The following is a 21,610-nucleotide window of genomic DNA, read 5'->3' on the forward strand; positions in this document are numbered from 1 at the left end:
TATTCAAGGGGAAGAGGAATTAGGCCATTTAAGAATGGAATTGTGGTAAGAGTTACAAAGAAATCAGAAATGTATAAGATTAGTAGGTAGAGCCAACAATAAAAGAAAGAGGCAAGCAGTTACCAAAAATTATGTCCTCCATTGACCCACATCTGTAGATCATTTGGTATTGTCTACAGTGGAAGAACAGCACAGTCTTGAAAAGGGTCAGAGGTATAATTCATTCATATTCTTTTATAATTAATTCCAGTCTTTGGTAAATTATTAATTCATTGCCTCTCTTTTATCATATAGGAGTCCCAGCTGTAGTGGTGGTTGTGACAGTGGGAATTATTTTTTCTCAGAGTGGTTCACAATGGGAGTTAGACTACCGACAAGAAGAAATGTGAGTTTATATTTTTTTAAAAATGTCCATTTATTTGTTATAAGAGTGGAACTGTTCAGTGATATTGAGTCCAAGTGTTACTGTATATATGCATCTTCATTTATAAGTATCATAATGTATTGTAAGTGGGTATTTCAAATTCTCAAACAATACATTGTATTTTAAATGTAGTGGCATGAAAGCTTCCTGATAAATCCTTTTGTAAAGCAAGTTATTACCTTCTAAATTGATAATATAAACTTTGTTAGATTTGTTTTCTTTTATTAAGCCTAAAAATCATAGGACACAGTATGTGTGCTCCTTAGTAACCCTTTATCTTGGTTTTCTTATCTAGGAAATAGGAATAACAATGATAGTAATACCCACTCTGAGGTCACGGTGAGGGGTCAAGAAAGTGTGAAGATGTTTTATAGTTTGAAGAGCACTATCCATTCTTATGACCAGTTTTATGTTGATATGATTAGAATGAATATTTTATGATGATTTATCACACATGAAAAATTCTCCTGGAGATTACAGTGTGAATAGTTGTTACTAATGGAAATATCTGACTGTATGGTGTTTGTGTTCTCTGTGAGGTGGGAGAGAAGAAATCTGAGCTGAGGGGCACCTGGGTGGCTCAGTCAGTTAAGCGGCTGCCTTTGGCTCAGGTTATGATCTCAGGGTCCTGGGATCAAGCCCCTGTAGGGCTTCCCGCTCAGCCAGGAGCCTGCTTCTCCTTCTCCCTCTGCTCCTCCCCTCTGCTCGGGCTCTCTCTCTCTTTCTCAAATGAATAAATAAAAAATCTTAAAAAAAAAAAAGAGAAAACTGAGCTGAACTCTTTATGTGTATTTCTTTATTTTTAAAGATTTTATTTATTTGTTTATCAGAGAGAGAGCGAGCGAGCATGCACAAGCTGGGGGAGGGGCAGGCAGAGGGAGAAGCAGGCCTCCAGCTGAGCAAGGAACCCCATGTGGGGCTCAATCCCAGGACCCTGGGATCATGACCTGAGCCGAAGGCAGGCACTTAACCAACTGAGCCACCCAGGTGCCCCTTTACCTGTATTTCTGCTACCAAATGGCAATTGCTCCATAATTTATCCTCCCCCCTCCTTTTATAATTCAACCATGCTCACTCCCAGATTCCACCTTAAGTCCCAAAGCAACTAAAACAAAACAAAACTCTTGGAAATGTGCCAGTATAGCCAAGGGAAGGCTGTGGTGTTAGGGTGCACACCTATGTCGAAGGCTGACCATGCCCAACTGTAGAGTAGGAGGCTATCTGCCTGGCTTGATTTTAGGAGCCGAATACTCCAGGTACTATTTTTTCTGTTTAATTAGGGTTAAATATCTTTTAATGAATTTTAAAAATTTAATTCCACGATTACAGATCAGGAGTAAGATGCAGCTATGTCACAGGAGAGGCAATTCCTTTCAAACCGCATCACTGGTTTCCTACCCTAACCTTGGGACAGGGCTAGAGCTGCTCCTATAAAAGCCTTCAGGAGAAAGAAGCCTACCATCTTAAATATATTCACACTAAGCTATGAATAATTGAGAGCAGATTCTTTCCTGAGTACACTGTTAAATGTTAGGGAAAACATGAGGCAATGATAATAAGAGAAGCTGGGAAGAGAAGAAGGATGTTTAACATTAATATCTGCCTTATCTTGGACCCATAACCCCCACCTTTCACCCTATACACGTGCTTCAAGGGCCGCATTTCTTTGGGATGTATGTAGAAAGAGGAGGGAGTATTTTTGGTTTTCTTGAGTTATTCCCCCAGCAATTCCACCACTATATCCCATGCTCTCCCCCAACTGCTTCCAGCTCTGCCAGTCATACCTGAAACCCCTAACCCACTTCCTCTGAGATACTGCTTTCTCTGCAAGGACCCAGTTAAGGGGTGACTGCAGGGCAGGACACACTCTTCTTTAATGCCCCATCCCCTGATTGTTAGTGCCACCATCACATGGCCTGTTTCAGACTTTTCTGAAGGGTTGAGGTAACATGGGAAATTATAACACCTGAGGGGGAAATTCTTTGCAAGTATATGATAACACTGTCTTCGTGGTCTGTTTCACGGGACAAAATCACTGTGGAGTTAAATACTTCATCTGAGGTCCACTTGTGATGCTCTCTAGATGGGCAGAAGACATGAGTAGGCATTTTTCCAAAGAAGACATCCAGATGGAGCATAGACACATGAAAAGATGCTCAACATCACTCATCAGGGAAATGCAAATCAAAACCACAATGAGTATCACCTCACACCTGTCAGAATGGATAAACCAAAAACACAAGAAACAACAAGTGTTGGCAAGGATGCAGAGAAAAAAGAACCCTCTTGCATTGTTGGTGGGAATGCAAACTGGAGCAGCCACTGTGGAAAACAGTATGGAGGCCTTTGGGGTTTTCTATATATAGTATCATGTCACAAAGAAGAAATTTTTTTTATTGTTGTTGTTCACTGCTAATATCTGATATCTAGAACTAGATATCACATAGCATGTATCCTGTAAATACTTATTAAATAAATGAATTCATTCTTGCCACAATGCCAGGAAGTGATTACCATACCTCACAGATGAGAAAAAAAAAATGCACCAAAACCATTTGCAACAATAACAGCAACAAAAACCTCAAAACAGATGCAGTGAGGTTAAAAAACTATCAAAATATTTTTAAACATTAAACTTCTAAAAATGCCCATCAATAAATGACTATGTAAATAAACCTGTAACTGAATAATGGAGTAGTATACAGCTATAAAAAATATGACAGTCTTTATAATCTCATCTGGAGTGATCTCCAAGATATGTTGTTAAGTAAGTTATAGAAGTATCATGTTATTATTTGTTTAAAAATCAGAATAAATGTATTTGCTGGCATATGTATAACCTAAATCTGGAAGAATACACAAGAAACATTGATTAGCACTGGAGATAGAAACTAGGTGACTAAGGATAGTTGTAAGAGGGATAGTTGTAGGGACAGTTGTCTCTCTATGATGACTTGTACCTTTAAAATTTTGAGCCACCTAGATGTGCTCCATGTTAAAAAATGTACTAAAACAATAACTTGCCTAAAGTCAGACATCTAGTAAGTGATAGTGTGACATTTAAATTTAGGACTGCCTGATTTAAAAGCTATTTTTTTCCACTAGCCCATACATCAAGAAATACGGCAGAACTAATGTATTTCATTTTTTTCCCTAGCAGTTGAATTCTTGAAAGTCATTTCAAATATATAGAATGCAAAGGGATATTGGCTTTTGGCAGTTCTCTCAGTAAAGTGAATGTCAGTAATGTTAATAGCATAGAGAACCAGTATGTATAACTTTTTTAATCTATTAAAATCATTTTTTTTTCTTCCCCATAGCTGCTGGCTGGCAGTTTCAGGCAACAATGGTCTTATATCAAGTCCATTGTTGTGGTCATTCATGATACCTATCACCATTATCCTCATCAACAATATTGTTATATTTATTATCATTGTAGTCAAAGTGATATGGAAGACTAACCAGAATCTGACAAGGTAAGATTACCCCTTCATGAGATGCTTCCAGGCATGACTCATGTAGTACATAATACAGCACCACAATACATCGACAGATCCTAAAACAGCTTTCGGACTTCTGGAACAATGGCATAGATATATGATTTGCAGGCAAGATTTTCTTTTAAACTTTGTCTCAGAAAGTAAATCTTCCAACAATATGAAACTGCATTACATAACACACTTTCATGCTGTGTAAGCCCCACTAAAAACTAAACCCAAAGACTTCAAAAAAAGAAATTTTCTCCCCCAATCCCAAATATTCAAGAAATCAGATTTGAATCATTAAAGAAATGAGAAGATTGTGAGGAGATGCTGGTAACCGTATTATTTCATTTTACAAACTAGTAGCTGCAGGCTATATTTTACATGTGTTTCTTGAATCTGATAGTGACTTTAAGTTTTTGAAATTAGTTTAAAACATATAAAAATTGGGAGATTTCACTTAAAAGTTATATGTTCTCTTGAAAAATTGGAACATCTGGCAACATTGCGTCCACATTTCCTGCAGGTGGGACATGTGCACTCTGGTTCATCAGTTCCCACGTGTGCTGCTTCTCTCCTTTCTATAACCTTCCTGGCCTCAATAAGCATTTTCATTGTTGTCCCTGGTAAACAAAAAAGCTTTCAGTTGGAGAGGTAAAGAACAGAAATTATTAAAAGGATATATTCTCCTTAGCCACACCTCAAACATCACAACTGGTTAGAACGCAGTGCTAATGAGGCCATGAATCTAGTGAATCTAGATTTAATTTTTCAAGACTGTGTTTACCCCCAGTACATTTATTATAAGCACACCCATGAGCTCTGTTGGTCACCAAATGGATCCATTTGGTATGAAGATATGTGTGAAAACAACCGTCATTAGTGCGAATTTCATCTTAAATATGTGCTTTACTGATTGAGAGTAAGTTTCATCTTTCCTGTATGGATGATAATCCATACTGAGGGGAAATGTGCAGGAGAAGGCTATCATTACTAATCATTCAAACCTTTATTAGCAATGAAGAAACATCTTGGTAAAATCTTCTTAGCCTAATTGCAGAATAGGTTATATATCCTTTATACGAAACAGTATCATTTTGGTCACAGACAGCAACAAATTTGTATTTCTAGATTTTGACTGACAGCTCATGGTTCTTAAATTGGCTTAGTCACCGTGAAAAGCAGGTTACAATGTAGTTGTTTAACGAATTATCTTTCATGTATCAGCTAGCTTTTGCTGCATAACAAACCACCCCAAAACTTTGGCTTAGCGTGACAAATATTTATTATCATATGTCCTAAGTTTGAGTGTTGGTCAGGTGCTTGCTCTGGCCTTCGCTGACTTGAATATGGATGGATGGTCTGAGATGACTTATTTTTGTGCCTGGTGGCGGGTGGGTGGTGGTTTTGAGTGGGAGCTGCTCAGTTGGGAAGGCTAATCTCTGTTCTGTGTAGTTCTCTCATCATCAATTAGGCCAGTCCAGGCTTCTCAATATAGTGGTGTCAGGGCTCCAAAGAACAATAAAAAAAAAAGGCCAGCTCTACTGAGCAAAATGCTTTCAAGCTTCTGCTTTTGGGACAGTTGCCAGTATCCCCCTGGTAAGTCATATGGCTGAGTTCAGATTCCTAGATTTCTACATCTTACTAACCTTTCATTACCATATAAACCTACATCATGGGAAAGTACTGGATGCCCAGAAAAGGAATTTCTCACTGGCTGATCCACAAGATAATCACCAAGATAAAATTCCCTTCCAAAGAAAACATTGATTTTGTGTATGTGTGGTACTTGCCTGCAGTAGTATATGAAGGACTGTTTATGCCTGAGCTTTTCACAGATATCACTGTACTCCTTAATGAAGCTTGCTACATCAGATTTTATCCAGATGTAGGTCTAACATGGTTTTCCACCTAATGCATAATATTGTTAAACAGTATATATGGGCACCTGAATATGTATTCTCAATTGGAGGGTAACAGTGATATTAATAAGTAAAATGATATTAAGAAATAAAACCATGTTCTCTTTCTTGCTTTCTCTTACCTAGCACAAAAAAGGTTTCCTTCCTAAAGAAGATTCTTAGTACATTATCTATTACAGTTGTTTTTGGAGTTACCTGGATTCTGGCATACTTTATGCTAATTGGTAATGACAACGTCAGGCTTATCTTCAACTACATGTTCTGCCTTTTCAACACTACTCAGGTATGGTGTGGATTAGTCTGAAAGGAGCAGATCATGCAGTGGTGGGGATGATATCACCTTAGACTAAACTAAAGGTGACCTTGAAGGTCATTGCTTAGTTACCTTTAGGAGACACTATTTTCAGTACATTTCAAAGGAAGAGGAAAGAAAGCTCTTTATGACTTACCTACTATGTTCTTTCTTGGGCACAGTTCATAGAATATAATTGCAGTACAGTTAGACCATGTTAGTCCCCCTTCCCTTAGAAGAAGAGATTTTGTCCAGGGATTAGCTTAGAAAACACCTCCTGATTCCTTTTCTCCCATGTAATAAGTTCATGGCAGCTCCTCACCATGGTTGATATGGTTGATATAGACAATGTTACAGTTACTATTGGAGCCTAGACCCCCGTGGGATTAGCTGAATTTTTTTCTTTCTCTCTCTTTTTAAAATTTTATAAGGTTATGTAGCTTATCTTAAAAAACCTTTATTAAGGAATAATTGGGAATAATTGACAGATGCAATTGTATATATTTAAAGTGTATAACATGATGATTTGATATACATATATATTATGGAATAATTACCAAGATCAAAATAATAAACACATCCATCACCTCACATAGTTGTTGAAGATTTTGGCATCTATGTTTGTCAGGGATATTGGTCTGAAATTTTCTCTTCTGTAGTGTTCTTGTCTGGCTTGGTGTCAGGGTAATGCTGACCTTATAAAATGAGTTTGGAAGTGTTCTGTCCTCTTCAGTTTTTTTGAGAATTGGTATTATTTTTTAGATGTTTGGTGGTATTCACCTGTGAAGTAATCTGATCCTGGGCTTCTCTTTATCAGGAGGTTTTTGATTACCTATTCAATCTCCTTGCTTTTTATTGGTCTGTTTAGTTTTTCTGTTACTTCATTATTCAGTGTTGATAAGTTGTGTGTGAATTTTTTATTTCATTTCTTTTAAATTTATTGATAATAGTTTTATGGCCATGAATTGGTATATCTTGAGGAAACATTTATCCTTGAAAAGAATGTGCATTCTGCAATTGTTGTGTGTAGTGTTCTAAAAATATCAGTAGGGTCAAAGTGATTGTTGGTAATGTATAGATTTTCTATCTTCACCAATATTTTTGTCTGGTTCTCTCAATTGCTGAAAGAGGAATATTAAAATCTCCAACTGTGATTGTGAATATGTCTATTTTCCATTTAATTCTGTCAATTTTTGCTTCACGCATTTTGAAGTTCTGCAATTAGATGCATATACATTTGCGATTGTGATGTATTCTGGGTAAATTAACCATTTATCCTTTGGAACTGTCCCTCTTTAACTCTGATAGTACTTTTTGGCATGAAGTCTATTTTATCTGATCTCCAGCCTTCTTGTGTATATTGGTTGAATGGTATATATTTTTTAATACATTTACTTTCAACCTAGCCGTGCTTTTACACTTAATGTATCTTGTACATAGCAAATAGGCAGGTCTTATCCTTTTATTCATTCTGACAATCTCTGTCTTTAGAGTGTTTAGTCTGTTTAGAGCTGATGTAATTTAACATGGGTGAATTTATATCTACCATTTTACTATTTGTTTTCTGTGGCCATTCTAGTTTTTTATTCCTCTGTTTACTTTCATTTTTGAAGGGTATTATCACTGAATATGGAATAATGGGTTGATAGATTTTCCCCCCTTTTGGTATTATGAAAGAGTCATTTCACAAACTTGCTCCAGTTTCTAATGAGATATCCTCAGTGTTTCCATATTCTTTTTCCTCTGTATGTAATGCATTATTTCCTTTGGTTGCTTTCAGGATTTTCTCTTTATCTTTGATTTTCAGCATTTTCACTAAGATACACGCAGATATTATTTTATTTGCATTTATTCTGCTTGGGATTGCTGAGCTCCCAGAATCTGTTTATTTATATCTTTCACCAAATTTGAGGAATTTTTTATCTTTATTTTTTCAAATAGTTTTTCTATCCTGTTCTTTTATTTTTCTCTTTTTTGGGGTCTTCAATTATATGCATGTTGGACCATTTGCTGTTGTTCCACAGGTCCCTGAGCTGTTTATTCTTTCTCATTTCTTCTTACTATTCATCAGATTGGATTATCTTAGTGATCCATCTTCAGGGACATTGATTTTGCCTTTAATCATTTCCAGTCTGCTGTTAACTCTATCTAATGATTTTTATTCCAGATATCATACTTTTTTAGTTTCAGAGTTTTTATCTTAGTATTTTTCATAGATTTTATTTTGCTGATATTTCCTAATTTTTGGCTCATTATGAGTACATTTTATTTTACCACCCTCCACATATCATAATAACACTTTAAAATCCTTGTCTGCTAACTCTAACGCCTGGGTCTTTTAATCAATCCCCATTGGTTGCCTTTTTGTTTAGTGCGAGCCATGTTTTTCTGTTTCTTTATATGTCTAGTAATTTTGGTTATTTCCTGGGCATTATAAATAATATGCTCTAGCAACTCTTCATTCTGTTTTATTCCTACCAAGAATGGAGTTAGCATATAATTAACTTAGCTGGACTAAAACTGAAAACTATCTCCCCTAGGGAGGACAACAATGGAAATCTTTGTTTAGTCTTTTTAGACAGGCTTTTTAGAGTGCACTCCATGCATTTACAGTTCAGAGGTCAATTAGAGATTTGGGCAGAATTAATAAACAGAATCTGGAGCTCCCCTTCTCTGTTTCTTCCTGGATATTCTGAATATTACTTCTTATTTTTCAGATTCTGTAGTTGTCCCAAACCCCATCTTCCAGTTCTTCAAACTAGTAAGACTGCCTATTTTAATTCCGGGTTTAGTCACCCTGTGTGGGGTGATCAGACTGTGCCTTCTGGCTAAAAGATATTAAAACAAAACAAAACAGGAATCCTACCTAGTTACAGTTCCCTTTCTCCCAAATGTAGATTCTCCTTCCATTTTCAGACTGCTTTTACTTGTCCTTCATGTGTTCAGGTAGGTTTTAAAAAATATTTTGTCCAGAGATCATAGTTGTTATCTGCAAGAGGGTTGATTTGAAGAGCAGAAACTTATGGAGTTGTTTTTGTAACATAACTATACATAAGACTGAAGGTGCTTTTATTCCTTGAGTCTTATCTCAAGGATATTTAATTATAAATCTTTAAAAAATATTCCACTCATATTTTGTTTTAAAATAGGAAATGAAGATTTATATTCTTTTTCTTTTCTGTAACCCATTCTTTAATATATTGGGAGTATCTACTCTAAGAAGCAGAACATTTAGACTATGGATTATGGTCACCTTCTAATTTTTGTCATGGCAAAAATAGTGATTTGAATGAACAAAAATGTTAGATTAAAAATGAAGATAATTCCGTTTGGCCTTAGAGGATTTTTGTTTGCGTATTTGCATGGAGAATGTCAAATTCTGAGATAAAACAAGTATGCATTATTGAAAGACTTATCTTGAAATCAGAATTTCTCTCTGTGCTTCTTACCTCTGTGCCTCCTTTCATAGAGAACAATGGCTTTTACTCTGATGAAAAATACTAAAAAGACCTTTCTGTCTATATATGGAGTTTCACTGTTTGTCTTTATACAATTTAATGCTGTATTATCATGTTCCTAGAAATTTATGGATATTGTGTATTTCTGGTGCATTATATCTTTCATCATTATAGCAAGTCACTTTCAGTCCCATTTTGTCTTGAAATCTGATTTTCCATATATTAATGCAGCAACTTCTAATTTGCTTTTCTTTGATCTTATTTATTTATACTAGTTTTTTTAATCTTTAAGCTTTCTGTGTCACTTTGATTCTGACTTACCTCTTTTTAGATCCCATATTTTCAGATTTGTATTTTTTAAAAAAATCATTTTCTCATTGTTTTTCCATTTTTTTAAAAAAGTTAAACTTTTAGCTATTCAACTGAATGTTAACCATCAAAACTAATATATTTGATTTTGTTCTGTCATCTTATTTTATTTTTCATGTCAATCCATTTCTTCCTAAGTTTTATATATACTGTGCTACAAAAATTATGCATGTTTTTACTTAACCTTCTCTAATTATCAGGACACTTTCATTCTGTTAATTATTATCTTTGTTTATTAAACATTACTACAACTTAGTAAGATACAATTTTCAATTTCCAGAATAAAACAACAATATATTGATTCCTCCCTTTTTAAGTTAAAAACATTAACACAGTGTAGCTGCTTCCTGTCTCTCGGTTTTATTGGTACAACTTAAAATTTACTCTGCAATTATTGCTGTTAAATTAGAGTGTCTACATTATTTTCTTTCAAGAGATATTTGTAATACTTGGATTATATTTGATAATTATCTCAATGGCATTTTCTTTTCTTTAAATTTTTTTTAATTAAAGTATAGTTGAAACACTCAACTACAATTTCTTATGCTTAAATAGTCTCAATGCCTTTTGCTTGTCCTTTTATATTGGAATGACTTATTGTTTTGACTTTTTAATCTTAATGAATCTTTCATTGGTATATTTTTGAGTAATTGTTTAATAGGTACCTGGTAAATATTAATGAGGACTTTCCTACCTGGTAATTTTTCTTTAGGTACCATGACACATGAACCACAAATTAGCTTGGCATTTAATTCTTGGCAGTAATCTTTTTTTATTGAAATTCTATAGACTTACTGAGATTTTATGTTGTGCAAAAACGTCAAAATTCTTTTTGTTTTTTATTCTTCCCATTCTTATGCAATTCCTTAAAATCAAAAAAAAATAATTTTGGACTCCTAGGAAGTTGCAAAAATAGTACAGAGAGTTCTTATGTACCCTTCACCCAGCTATTTCAATGATAACATCTTATATAACTATAATACATTGTCAAACCCAGGAAACTGACATTGGTATAATCCACATAGATTATTTACTTATAGGCTTTAAACTCTTGAAGTGATGACTTTAATTCTAGCTTTATTAATTTTACTATGAATTAAATCAATAAATATAATTTATCAAATTAAATAGAATTATTGTAGTTTTGTAAGTTCGCTTGTCCTTTTTCTTCTTGTACTCAGAAATTAACTTTTTATGCATTCAAGTCTCATCTCCTTAACTAAATTTCCAGGTCTTTCATGCAAGAAACATGTTCATGTGTATCTTTCATTGTAGATAACATCTTGTGTGATATCAGGATGGGCCATAGTTATCTAATATTTTGTGAAACAACTTCAGCGTTTGATGATTGTCTTGTCACTGAGGTTGTTTCTGGCCCTGGTCAAGTATCACTGAGGAGCTAAGTCTTTGATACAAAATGGAAACTATTGGAGAGAGCATTAGATGAATTTGACTGGACAATGAATGTTGAGAAATCTGTATAGTGCAGCATGGGAGATGCTTGGCTGTAAATTATAACCACCATATTTAATGTTTCTAAGCACCTCACCCTCTTTTGAAAATTACTTTTTTTTTTTTTGCCATTTGAGAATTACCACCTCAAGCAATGGATATGTGCCTGCCACTAAATTTAAAGAAACATAAGGCAGTTTTTCACTGTTGTTAACACCCAATGGAAACTCCCCAGAAGGGAAATAAATAGGATGATCTTAGTCTAGATTGCCAGTTGACCCATGGTTTGTTTCCTAGAGTGATGAGGAATTTAGAAAAGTACCTGAAAGGAGGTATAATCAAGGATATTCTCTCCTCTGTGCATATGAAGGGCATGTTATAAAATAGAGGTTCATTACAAAATTTTTAAACTATCTGGTAAAATTGAGGGTGGCCATATGGCAAGAGCACTGGGCTAAAAGGAAAGTTAGGCTGTCTTCTAGCTTTACCATTAATGATCATATGATTTTAGGAAACTCATACAACCTCTCTGAGTGAGGTATGTAAAATATAAAATGGAGGGGGCATGTTAAAATTGGTGCTGTGTTTTTCAAAGTGGGTCTGAATATTATTGCCTATGTGAGAATTTACATAGTATGTTACAATGCTTATTCCTGGGCCTCACCCCTTACCTAGTCAGTCAGAATCTATGGGGTATTTGATTTTTATGTACACTAAAGTGACTAGTTTACATGTGAGTCTCCTTCTAGATTTAGAATGCTATAATTCTTTTTTTTTTAAAGATTTTATTTATTTATTTGACACAGAGAGAGACAGCCAGCGAGAGAGGGAACACAGGCAGGCGGAGTGGGAGAGGAAGAAGCAGACTCCCAGTGGAGGAGCCTGATGTGGGGCTCGATCCCAAGAACTCTGGGATCACGCCCTGAGCTGAAGGCAGACACTTAATGACTGAGCTACTCAGGCGCCCCAGAAGGCTATAATTCTAACAGACATTTACTAAGTGCCATAGATATTACTTAAAAAGCAAAATTTGATCTTTGTGCTAGTGAGAATTAGTCTGATCCATACATTTTGTGTTTTTCAATAACATCTTTGGGATTTTAAGGAGTATAGAAGTATTGGGATTCCACTTACACAGTTTCACAGGATGGTGTCTTTATGAATTCTCTGTAGTCTGGGTCTTTTCTTAACAGTTGCACAACCAGAAATTTCATCCAGTCTGTCTTTGCCTTAGAATTAAATATGAAAGGGTGTAATCCACAAAGGGGACCAGATTTCTCATGTCCTCAAAATAAATCTCTCTCCCTTGAACAATCAGAATGGCCAGTGACCACATTTTCCCTTCTGAAACCTATGTCCCTATGCATCCTTTCTTGTGTCATCAAGTCCTTCATCAGAAGAGTAAATAGCACCTGTTGGATAATGATCAAGTTAATCTTCCTGTTTTTGGTCAGAGAACTGGTCTGTCCTTGCCAATATGTATTGACTTTATTGGTTAAAGTCTCAGGGTCTTTGGGTTATCTTACCAGAGCACCAGAAGTCTCCTACAACAGTATTTATAGGATATGATTCTAGAAATAGATCCTTATTAAGGCTTGGGCCCTAGAGATGCTAATCTGGAGATATCATGGATTTTTTAAAGTAACTTTTTATTTCTAAATAGTTTAAAGCAAGAAGTTGCAGAAATAGTATAGAGTTCCCAGGTGCTCTTTTCCCCGCTTTCCCTAATGATAATATCTTATATAACCCTAGTACATCATCAAAATCTAGAAGTGAACATTGGCACAATACTGTTATTCAACTATAAATGTTATTTAGTCTGTTATTTCCAATGAAGGATATTAATGAGAAATTAAGGGTAGACACTTAGATGTTGTCATATACTTTATAATATCCTTCTATTGCAGTTCAAGCAAGAGACAGAATAGTATATTGGCTAGAAGAGTTGAGTCCAACTCCAGACTCCAGTGATTACTGGTTGGGTAACATTAATCAAGTTACTTAATTTACCTGAGCTATAGTTATCTCACCTGTAACATGGGGATAGTAAGGCTTATTTTATAGGATTAGTGTTAGGATTAAATGAGAAGGATTAAATGGTGAGAATTAAATGAAAAACGGTGTCTGATAACAATAGGACTTCATTAAGTGGTAGTTTTCATTTTAAAAGTCTACAGAAAATAGTATTCAGTCTTTTATGGATTAATTTCTTATGTACATCTGATCTTTGTATGTAAAGGACAGGAAAAACCACGAATAGAAGTGCTTAAAATTTTTTTTTGTTCTTAAATGCACCACATTTTTAGTTATGTTACTAAAATGCCAAGAACTGTACAATCATAGAATGTTAGAACTGGAAGAATTAAGTGACCCATAGTCAATCTGTCTCCTTCAGAAATTGAAAATAAAAGATTTAGGAAAAAAGTGAAGTTACTGTGGTATACTAAAACATCAAATATTTGGTCTTCGTCCTCAGTTCCTGGGACATAGCTCCTAAAATCCGTGGAATTTGTGGAGTGATATGAGTGTTTTCGTATGCTAATGAATGACTGGTGGCTGGGGTCCCTAGAAAGCTTCAGGCTGGGTCTTGTTGCCAGAAAAACCAAACCTGGATCAGAAGCTTGGAACTTTTGGCCCCACCTCCAGGAAGGGGAAAGGGGCAGGAGATTGAGTCAGTCACCAATGGCTAATGATAAAATTACCAAACCCATATAATGGAACCTCCGTAAAAACCCTTAAATGAAGGGGTTTGGAGAGCTTCCAGGTTGGTGGACATATTGAAGAGCCGGGAGGGTGGTACACCTGGAAGTTCCATGTCCCTTCCCCCATACCTTGTTCTAGGATCTCTTCCATTTGGCAGTCCCTGAGTTGTATCCTCTGTAATAAACAGGTAATAGTAGGTAAAGATCTTTCCTGAGTTCTGTTAGTAGTTCTAGCAAATTATCAAACCTGAAGCAAGGAGGTGGGTTGTGGGAACTCCCGACTTTGTAGTCAAGTCAGACAGAAGTGTGGGTAATGTGGGTACCCAATATTTCTGACTAGCATCTGAAGTGAAGGCAGGCTGAGGACTGAGACTTAACCCTTGAAATCTGACACTAACTCTGGGTTGTTAGTGTCAGAATTCACTTGGATTGTAGAGACTCCCGGTTGGTGTCAGGAAGAGAAAGAGCCTCTCAGTTATACAGCCAACATGTGGTGAACTGGGACCTGAATTCAGGTCTTCTAACTCGACAGCTTACATGTAGCACTTTCCATAAGAGAAGAACACCAACTCAGCCCTCTGAGATAACAAAGTACACAGCAGCTGCCGATGTAAACTCGAGGTGGGGAGCTGTGTGCATGATGAGAAGGGTGGTTGGAAAAGTAAAATGAGTCTTTTCCCCAATTTTGTATCTCAATGCTCATCTAACATTAAACTTTTATTCTATCTGCCAGGGATTGCAAATTTTTATCCTCTACACTGTCAAAACAAAAATCTTCCAGAGTGAAGCTTCCAAAGTGTTGAAGTCGCTGTCGCAGTCCACGGGGAGAGTGAAGGTGCTGCCGTCAGTGACCGTGCTGAGGCTGCGTGTGAGAATGTATAACATGCTCAGGTCATTTCCAGCCCTCAGCGGACACTTTAGGCTGCTGGAGCCGTCCGTGGTAGTAGAGGAAACGACACTCTGGGAAAGGGACCAAGAGGACACAAGCATCTAGACAGTGAAACTACTACCTTTTGGAACCCTCTTTTTGTACAACTTACATTAAGTTTTTGCTCATTCTGTTTCTTTCCTTTATTACTCAGTCCTCCCAGAAAGTCTCCCTCAATATACTTTGCTCAAGGCTAAAACCTGTTGTTTATTATCATCAGGGATAATGGATTTGGTAGTTTTTCTATTATTCGATAGATTCTCACCCAAACAAGGAAAAGAATGCCACCTAACAGTCAAGATAATTCAGAATATCATTGTTACTTATATCGTAAATGTGACAAATGTTGCTAAAACAAATTCTTTTACAATTTACTAAAAAGAACATGAGGAGAAAAATGTATCTTCCAGAACAAAATGATTCCTAATGAACACTGCAGGGAGTTGCTTATATATATAATACTTTTGATCTGTATATTTTAATTTGTATGTGCTTATATTTTTATTTCTACTTCAGGATTTTGTGCCAGTTTAACCTCTGGAAAGGGATATTTTTTTCTGTTCAAAAAAAGAGCATGTTGGTGACTGGAGGATTTAGCTCTATAAGGAATGGCAGTGAGACACAAAAAGATGAGCTAGTTACTAAAGCCTCTATATATTTCCTTCTGGTTCTTGATACATCGGTCCTTTTATTGAGGAAGTGACATTGAGACTCAAAAAACGAAAAGTTGGCACTACTTATGAGTTTAGAAAAATCTCACTGCTCATGGAATTTCAAACACTTGAATGGCTTATGAATGGCTTCCTGAAGAAAAAATGACCTCTACAGGAGTGGGGAGCTCTCCCACTGGACTTCGGACATACAATCTATGAATTGTGGTGTTCTGTTTTGTCATAAACTAGGCAAGTGCTATGAGTGCCCTGAACTAAGGGACTAACAAATGTCATGTGAGCTGTGCCATACCCTTCTCACCACACCCTAATGAACATGTGGTTTTTTATAGAAATGGTTGTAAATGACTGTTGGATTCCTAGACAAGCTGAGAGCCTATCTCATCTGCAGTATAACTGAGACCTTACAGGCTAATGGGAAAAAGTAAAGAGAAGAGAATAAAGACGAAAAGCAGTTCTCAGAGGTCTGTGTTTTTAGTAGTGGTAATATCCCTAGATAGGGGCTGGAAAAATTGTAAGATGTGGTTGACATATTCTATATCCCAAAATTTATATTCAGATGAAAGTAAACTTTAAATAAGAGCCACTTTAAAGTGAAAAGAAGATCACCAAAGAGCCTCCTTTAGCCTGAGAGTGGAGTATATGTGTTCCCTTGGTGATTTTAGTTTTCTTTGCACTTCTTCAGTCTTCTTGGGAGTAAAGCAACCAAAATTCCCTATAATTTTCCTGGAATGGCTATACCAAAAATGTGCAAACTTTACATACATATTGTGGGGGATAAGACAGCAGACATTGATGTTTACTTTCCTACCCTGAAATCCTACTACTTCGGGAGTCATTCTTATTTTTTTTTTTTAAAGATTTTATTTATTTATTTGACAGAGAGAGATAGGCAGCCAGCGAGAGAAGGAACACAAGCAGGGGGAGTGGGAGAGGAAGAAGCCGGCTCCCAGTGGAGGAGCCTGATGTGGGACTCGATCCCCGGACTCTGGGATCACGCCCTGGGCTGAAGGCAGACGCTTAACGACTGAGCCACCCAGGCGCCCCGGGAGTCATTCTTATTGATTTAAACCTTTGCCTCAGGCAGTGATCAGGAAGTTTAGTGATAGAGATCAACTGAAAGTAGGTTAAGGGTCAAAGAGAACTTAATGGCTCTGTTAAAATCCAAAGGCTGAGTTGGTTTTAGGTAGGGTAACTATATGTTCTAGTATGCCTGAACCTGTTCTAATTTGTACCTGTTATCCTGTTTTGTATTACTAGCAGCCCCTTTTACTCTCAAGGGTCCTGGTTCAGGACATAAAATATATGATAATACTAACTTTAGGTCTAGAATTCAAAAGCAAGGAGTTCAAAGAATGTGTTAGGATTCTGTTCCTCTCCCTGTTTCTTGGGTCTTTGTCCTTCTGTGTTTGGCTCCATCTTCAAATTGGATTACATGGCTGAACATTGGCCATTGGCATCCCCTTTCTCCTGCCCTGCAACCTCCTTTCAGGGAAGGCCAGCTGAACCCAGAACCTGTGGGGCTCAGTTCCTTGTGATACAGAGTAAAGCAGGGGCAGGAAGAGCAAAGGACCAAAGAACTGGCACAACTTCCTTGGTCATGTGCCCACATGTGCCCACAGGAATTGTGTTCAGGGAATATTGGGCCAGCCTGAGTGTCATGCCTACTGTGAAGTGGAGGGATGGGGGATGACCTTGCTGACAGGATATCTTGGAGTGGAGCTTAGGCAGTTAGTTACATTGAGGATGAGCTCATCAATCATTTCCCTTACTCCGAATAAGCCTGTTTGATCCTTTTCTGAGCAGAGTTTGAATGGGGTGGGTAAGGAAAGCAATAATTAATTATTTGGTGCTTTGCAATTTGAAGAGCAAATACAGGGGCCATAGGAGCCAAATGGTGACTTAACTTAAAAAGAAAATTTCAGGAAAGGGAGACTCAGAGTACTGGTTCCCATGATATGACATGGAGCCCATTTTCCATGTTTCTGATTGATTCTGTGTGATAACAGTGCCCTGTAGCCTTTCTGCTCGTGGCAGCACATGTAGTTTCTTTGGGGGAACAAACTATCCTGACCTTTAGATTTTCTTTTCTGGGTCTAAACTGACAGTTCAGTGCTGCTTGTTTAATTGTTGGAGTTTTGGTTGCTTTTTCTCTTACTCTTCCCATTTTGAAGTTTACCTTACCTCTTTTTTTTCTGTTACCAACCAAAGGAGATTATTCTCAAAATCATTGTCTCATTCAAAAGAACTTGGCATTCTTTGCAAATGTTTGGGAAACCAGGACCAAAAGTGCCAATTGTATCATACCCACCTGGCAGCCCCTGGAGCTCTCTGGCTCTGTGGAACCCCCCTAATATGTCTCCCTGGGACCTCTGGTACCTGGCTCCTTGGATGAGGTCCAAGACAGATACCAGGATTAGGTTCCATTCCTGGGACAAGCATGAGGGGTGCAGGGACAGTTACTAAGAGAAGAAATGGCTTCCTACTTGCATTTTTAAAATACTGCTGATTATGTTATGACAATTTTGGAAGATATCTACAAAGTATATTTTTCAAAAAAGCAAAATTCATAATTCCTTAACCTATCAAAGATGGCTGTTTTTCCATGTTGTCTTATGCTCTTTGAATACATAAGGATTTAAATAACTGTAATTACAGTAAATGAAATTTTATCCTGATTTTCATTTAAATTACCCAGTAATGCAGTCCTTACAATAATTGATTGCATAATATAGCATAAGTTACTAAGTTCTATTGGATTTCCAGCTTATTTAAATTTTTATATTGTAGTGACACATGATTAATAAACTGGTATATATATACTTTTTTTTCCCTTTCTTTTTAATTATTTCCTTAAGGTAAACTCTAAGGATTAAGATAAACGTGTCAAAAGTTATGGAAATTTGTTTACACTCCTTGTATATATTATTATATTGCCTTGAAAACATTGCACTAATTTGTAATGTCACCATTTGGAGTACCATAAACGTTTTTTATATACTTGTTTACTTTGGTATTTTATTTTTTAGTTATTTGTGTTGTCCATTTATCAATTGAGCTATTATTTTTTCTCATAAATTTGTATGAATTCCTTTTATTATAGTTATTAACCTTTTAATGATGCATTTGGTAAAAATATTTTCCTCGTTTATCGTTGTCCTCCCTTTTTAATATAATGAAATGCTCACTCTGCATTTGATTCAAAATATGCAAAAGATTTATGGAGCATTTAGCATTTTTTTGAGTTTATATGTCCTCATACAGGCAGCATATTTTTCATTTTGTGTTAAGGAATATGTTAGGAACAATGCAGAAACTTCTAAAATGAAGAACAGGGACATAAATATGCCAACCAAGGTCAAATGAATCATATATGACAGACTCATGACATCTTTAACTCTTCATTATTTTGTACAGCGGGCAGGTGGCCTTCCATGATGTTATTTTTTCCTCTCAAATACATTTTCTGTGTGTGTGTCCATCCACCTTTTCTTAAAAATAAAACACTGAATCTTGAGAGAGGAGATGAGAAGTTTTATTAGCAATTATTTATTAAAACACACATACAGAACTCAGATTGAAAGTAGTGTTACATATGCATCATCCATTACTTCGTTTATATGTATGTAATTTGCTAAATGTACATTTGGAAAAAATATACAAAAGCTGCTGAAAAACTGACTAAGTAAGGAAATCAGAGGAAGGGAAAATAATTGTAGGAGCAAAGAAGGTAGTACCCAAGAAACATGTCAGATGGTCTTTTATTTTTGCTAGGAGTGGGTCTCAGATTAGACCATATGCTTCCTGATGCCCAACATAACCAGGTAAACATGATCACACAAGTCACATATCTCTTAACAATTAAACAACCCAATAACCCCATCTTGGCCAAAACATAGCTATTCCAACGCTACTTGAAATTGGCTTTGCATTTTCTTCAAAGTGTCCCCATGGGTATGTTACCAAATGAGAGGACATACTATTTGGAATAAACAGAAAGGCTGTTGCAGTTGGAAATGCAGCGTGTTCACATCCATGCCAGTCACGTGTAACGCTCCGTGTTGCTCCACTGTCTACAATGCTGTGTGTATACAAAGACACGTACTGCACCACAGGAAACTTCAGTATCACAAGTGGGTCACTAAAGACAGTATTTTTTTTTAAGACTTTATTTATTTATGTGACAGAGAGACAGCCAGCGAGAGAGGGAACACAGCAGGGGGAGTGGGAGAGGAAGAAGCAGGCTCCCAGAAGAGGAGCTCGATGCGGGACTCGATCCCGGGATGCCGGGATCACGCCCCGAGCCGAAGGCAGACACTTAATGACTGCGCTACCCAGGCGCCCCAAGTATTTTGTTTTTTAAAAAACATTTAACAAATGTATACACCTGTGAAACCACTAACCTAAGGAAGATTAAGCACTTTTTCATCACCCTGTACCATTCCCTCATGCTCCACCCCAGTTAAATCCTCTGCCATCCCCAACCCCAAGTAATACCGATGTGCTTTCTACTACCAGACATCACTCTTGCATGTTCTAGAATGCCATAAATGGAATCATGTCCTCTTCTGATCCTGGCTTCTTTCAGGCACCATAGTATTTTTGAGATTCATTCATGCTGTATCAGTGGTTTGCTTCTTTTTATTGCAGTAGGGTTCAGTGTTTTGGGTAAATCACATTTTGTTTATGCTTTCACCAGTTGATGGGCACTTGGTCATTTATAAGTTTTGAAAACTAGGAATAAAACTTATATAAATATTCTTTTTTTTAAAGGATTTATTTATTTACTTGAGAGAGAGAGAGAGAGGGAAAGAAAGAGCATGAACCAGAGGGGCAGAGGGAGAGGGAGAGAGAATCTCCATGCTGAGCCCAGAGCCAAAAGTGGGCCCAATCCCAGGACCCTGACTGACATCAGGACCAGAGCTGAAACCAAGATTCGGTCGCTTAACTGACTGCATCACCCAGGCATCCCAAAAACTGATATAAATATTCTTATTTAAGTCTCTATGTTTTCTCTTGAAATACCTGGTACTGGAATTGCTGAGTCATAGATGAAGTGTATATTTAACAGTATAAGAAACCGGTAAACAGTTTTCCTCAGTGGTTGTACCATTTTATAGCCCCCAAAGTAATATATGAACTTGGAAATTAGTTTTTAAAGTCCTTATTTGTGAAATACTTCAAAAGTAGAAATAGGATGTAAATCTTTTTTGCAAGCTACTGATCATGTTTCTGAGAAGTCCCATTGCTTAATATGCTAACCCCCTATTTTACCAAAGAAGAAAAAAATAAAAGCAAAGCAGAGTGGTATGATTTAAGGGTGTTATTGCTTACAAACTACATTTCCCAGAGAACTGCAGTCCAATTCTTATCTTCTTCCAGTACAGCTCTTGTTACACGTGGAAGTATGACATTGATAATTTGCTGAACTTTGATAGAAGCTGCTATGCAACCATGTTGTAACAATTGAGACCTTCTGGACCTTTGCAATAACAAAAAAAAAGAAGACTGGTTCTTCTGACTACAGTACTTACCCAGCAGTTGCAGATTAGGGGAGCATCCTGGACTGGGAGTTGTGGTCCCAACTCCAAGCCATGTGACTCAAGGCCATACTTGACTCTCAGGGCAGAAGCCTGAGGTTCTACCTTTTTAAAGGTACGGGCAGGACCAGGGGAATTCTAAATTCCCCACCAGCTCTAAAATTTTGTGACTCAACATGCAGGCTGAAATTATTTTTATTTTTTATTTTTTTATTTTTATTTTTTATTTTTTTTAAAAGATTTTATGTATTTATTCGACAGAGATAGAGACAGCCAGCGAGAGAGGGAACACAAGCAGGGGGAGTGGCAGAGGAAGAAGCAAGCTCATAGCGGAGGAGCCTGACGTGGGGCTCGATCCCAGAACGCCGGG

General features: G+C 36.7%; 1 protein-coding gene across 4 annotated transcripts in view; it reads left to right on the top strand.

Moving 5' to 3' along the window:
- Positions 1-18,672, top strand: part of ADGRG7 (adhesion G protein-coupled receptor G7) — a 71,019-nt gene extending 52,347 nt beyond the window's left edge. For all 4 annotated transcript variants that reach the window (XM_002917089.4, XM_034657326.1, XM_034657332.1 and 1 more), the window contains 4 exons: positions 295-385; positions 3,745-3,900; positions 5,955-6,111; positions 14,835-18,672. In XM_002917089.4, the coding sequence (XP_002917135.1) occupies positions 295-385; positions 3,745-3,900; positions 5,955-6,111; positions 14,835-15,095 (665 nt within the window). In that variant the 3' untranslated portion in view covers positions 15,096-18,672. The remainder of the gene's footprint in view (positions 1-294; positions 386-3,744; positions 3,901-5,954; positions 6,112-14,834) is intronic.
- The last annotated feature ends 2,938 nt before the right edge of the window (positions 18,673-21,610 follow it).

This window comes from Ailuropoda melanoleuca, chromosome 1 (genome assembly GCF_002007445.2).
Source record: "Ailuropoda melanoleuca isolate Jingjing chromosome 1, ASM200744v2, whole genome shotgun sequence".
NCBI classification, from domain to species: Eukaryota; Metazoa; Chordata; class Mammalia; order Carnivora; family Ursidae; genus Ailuropoda; species Ailuropoda melanoleuca.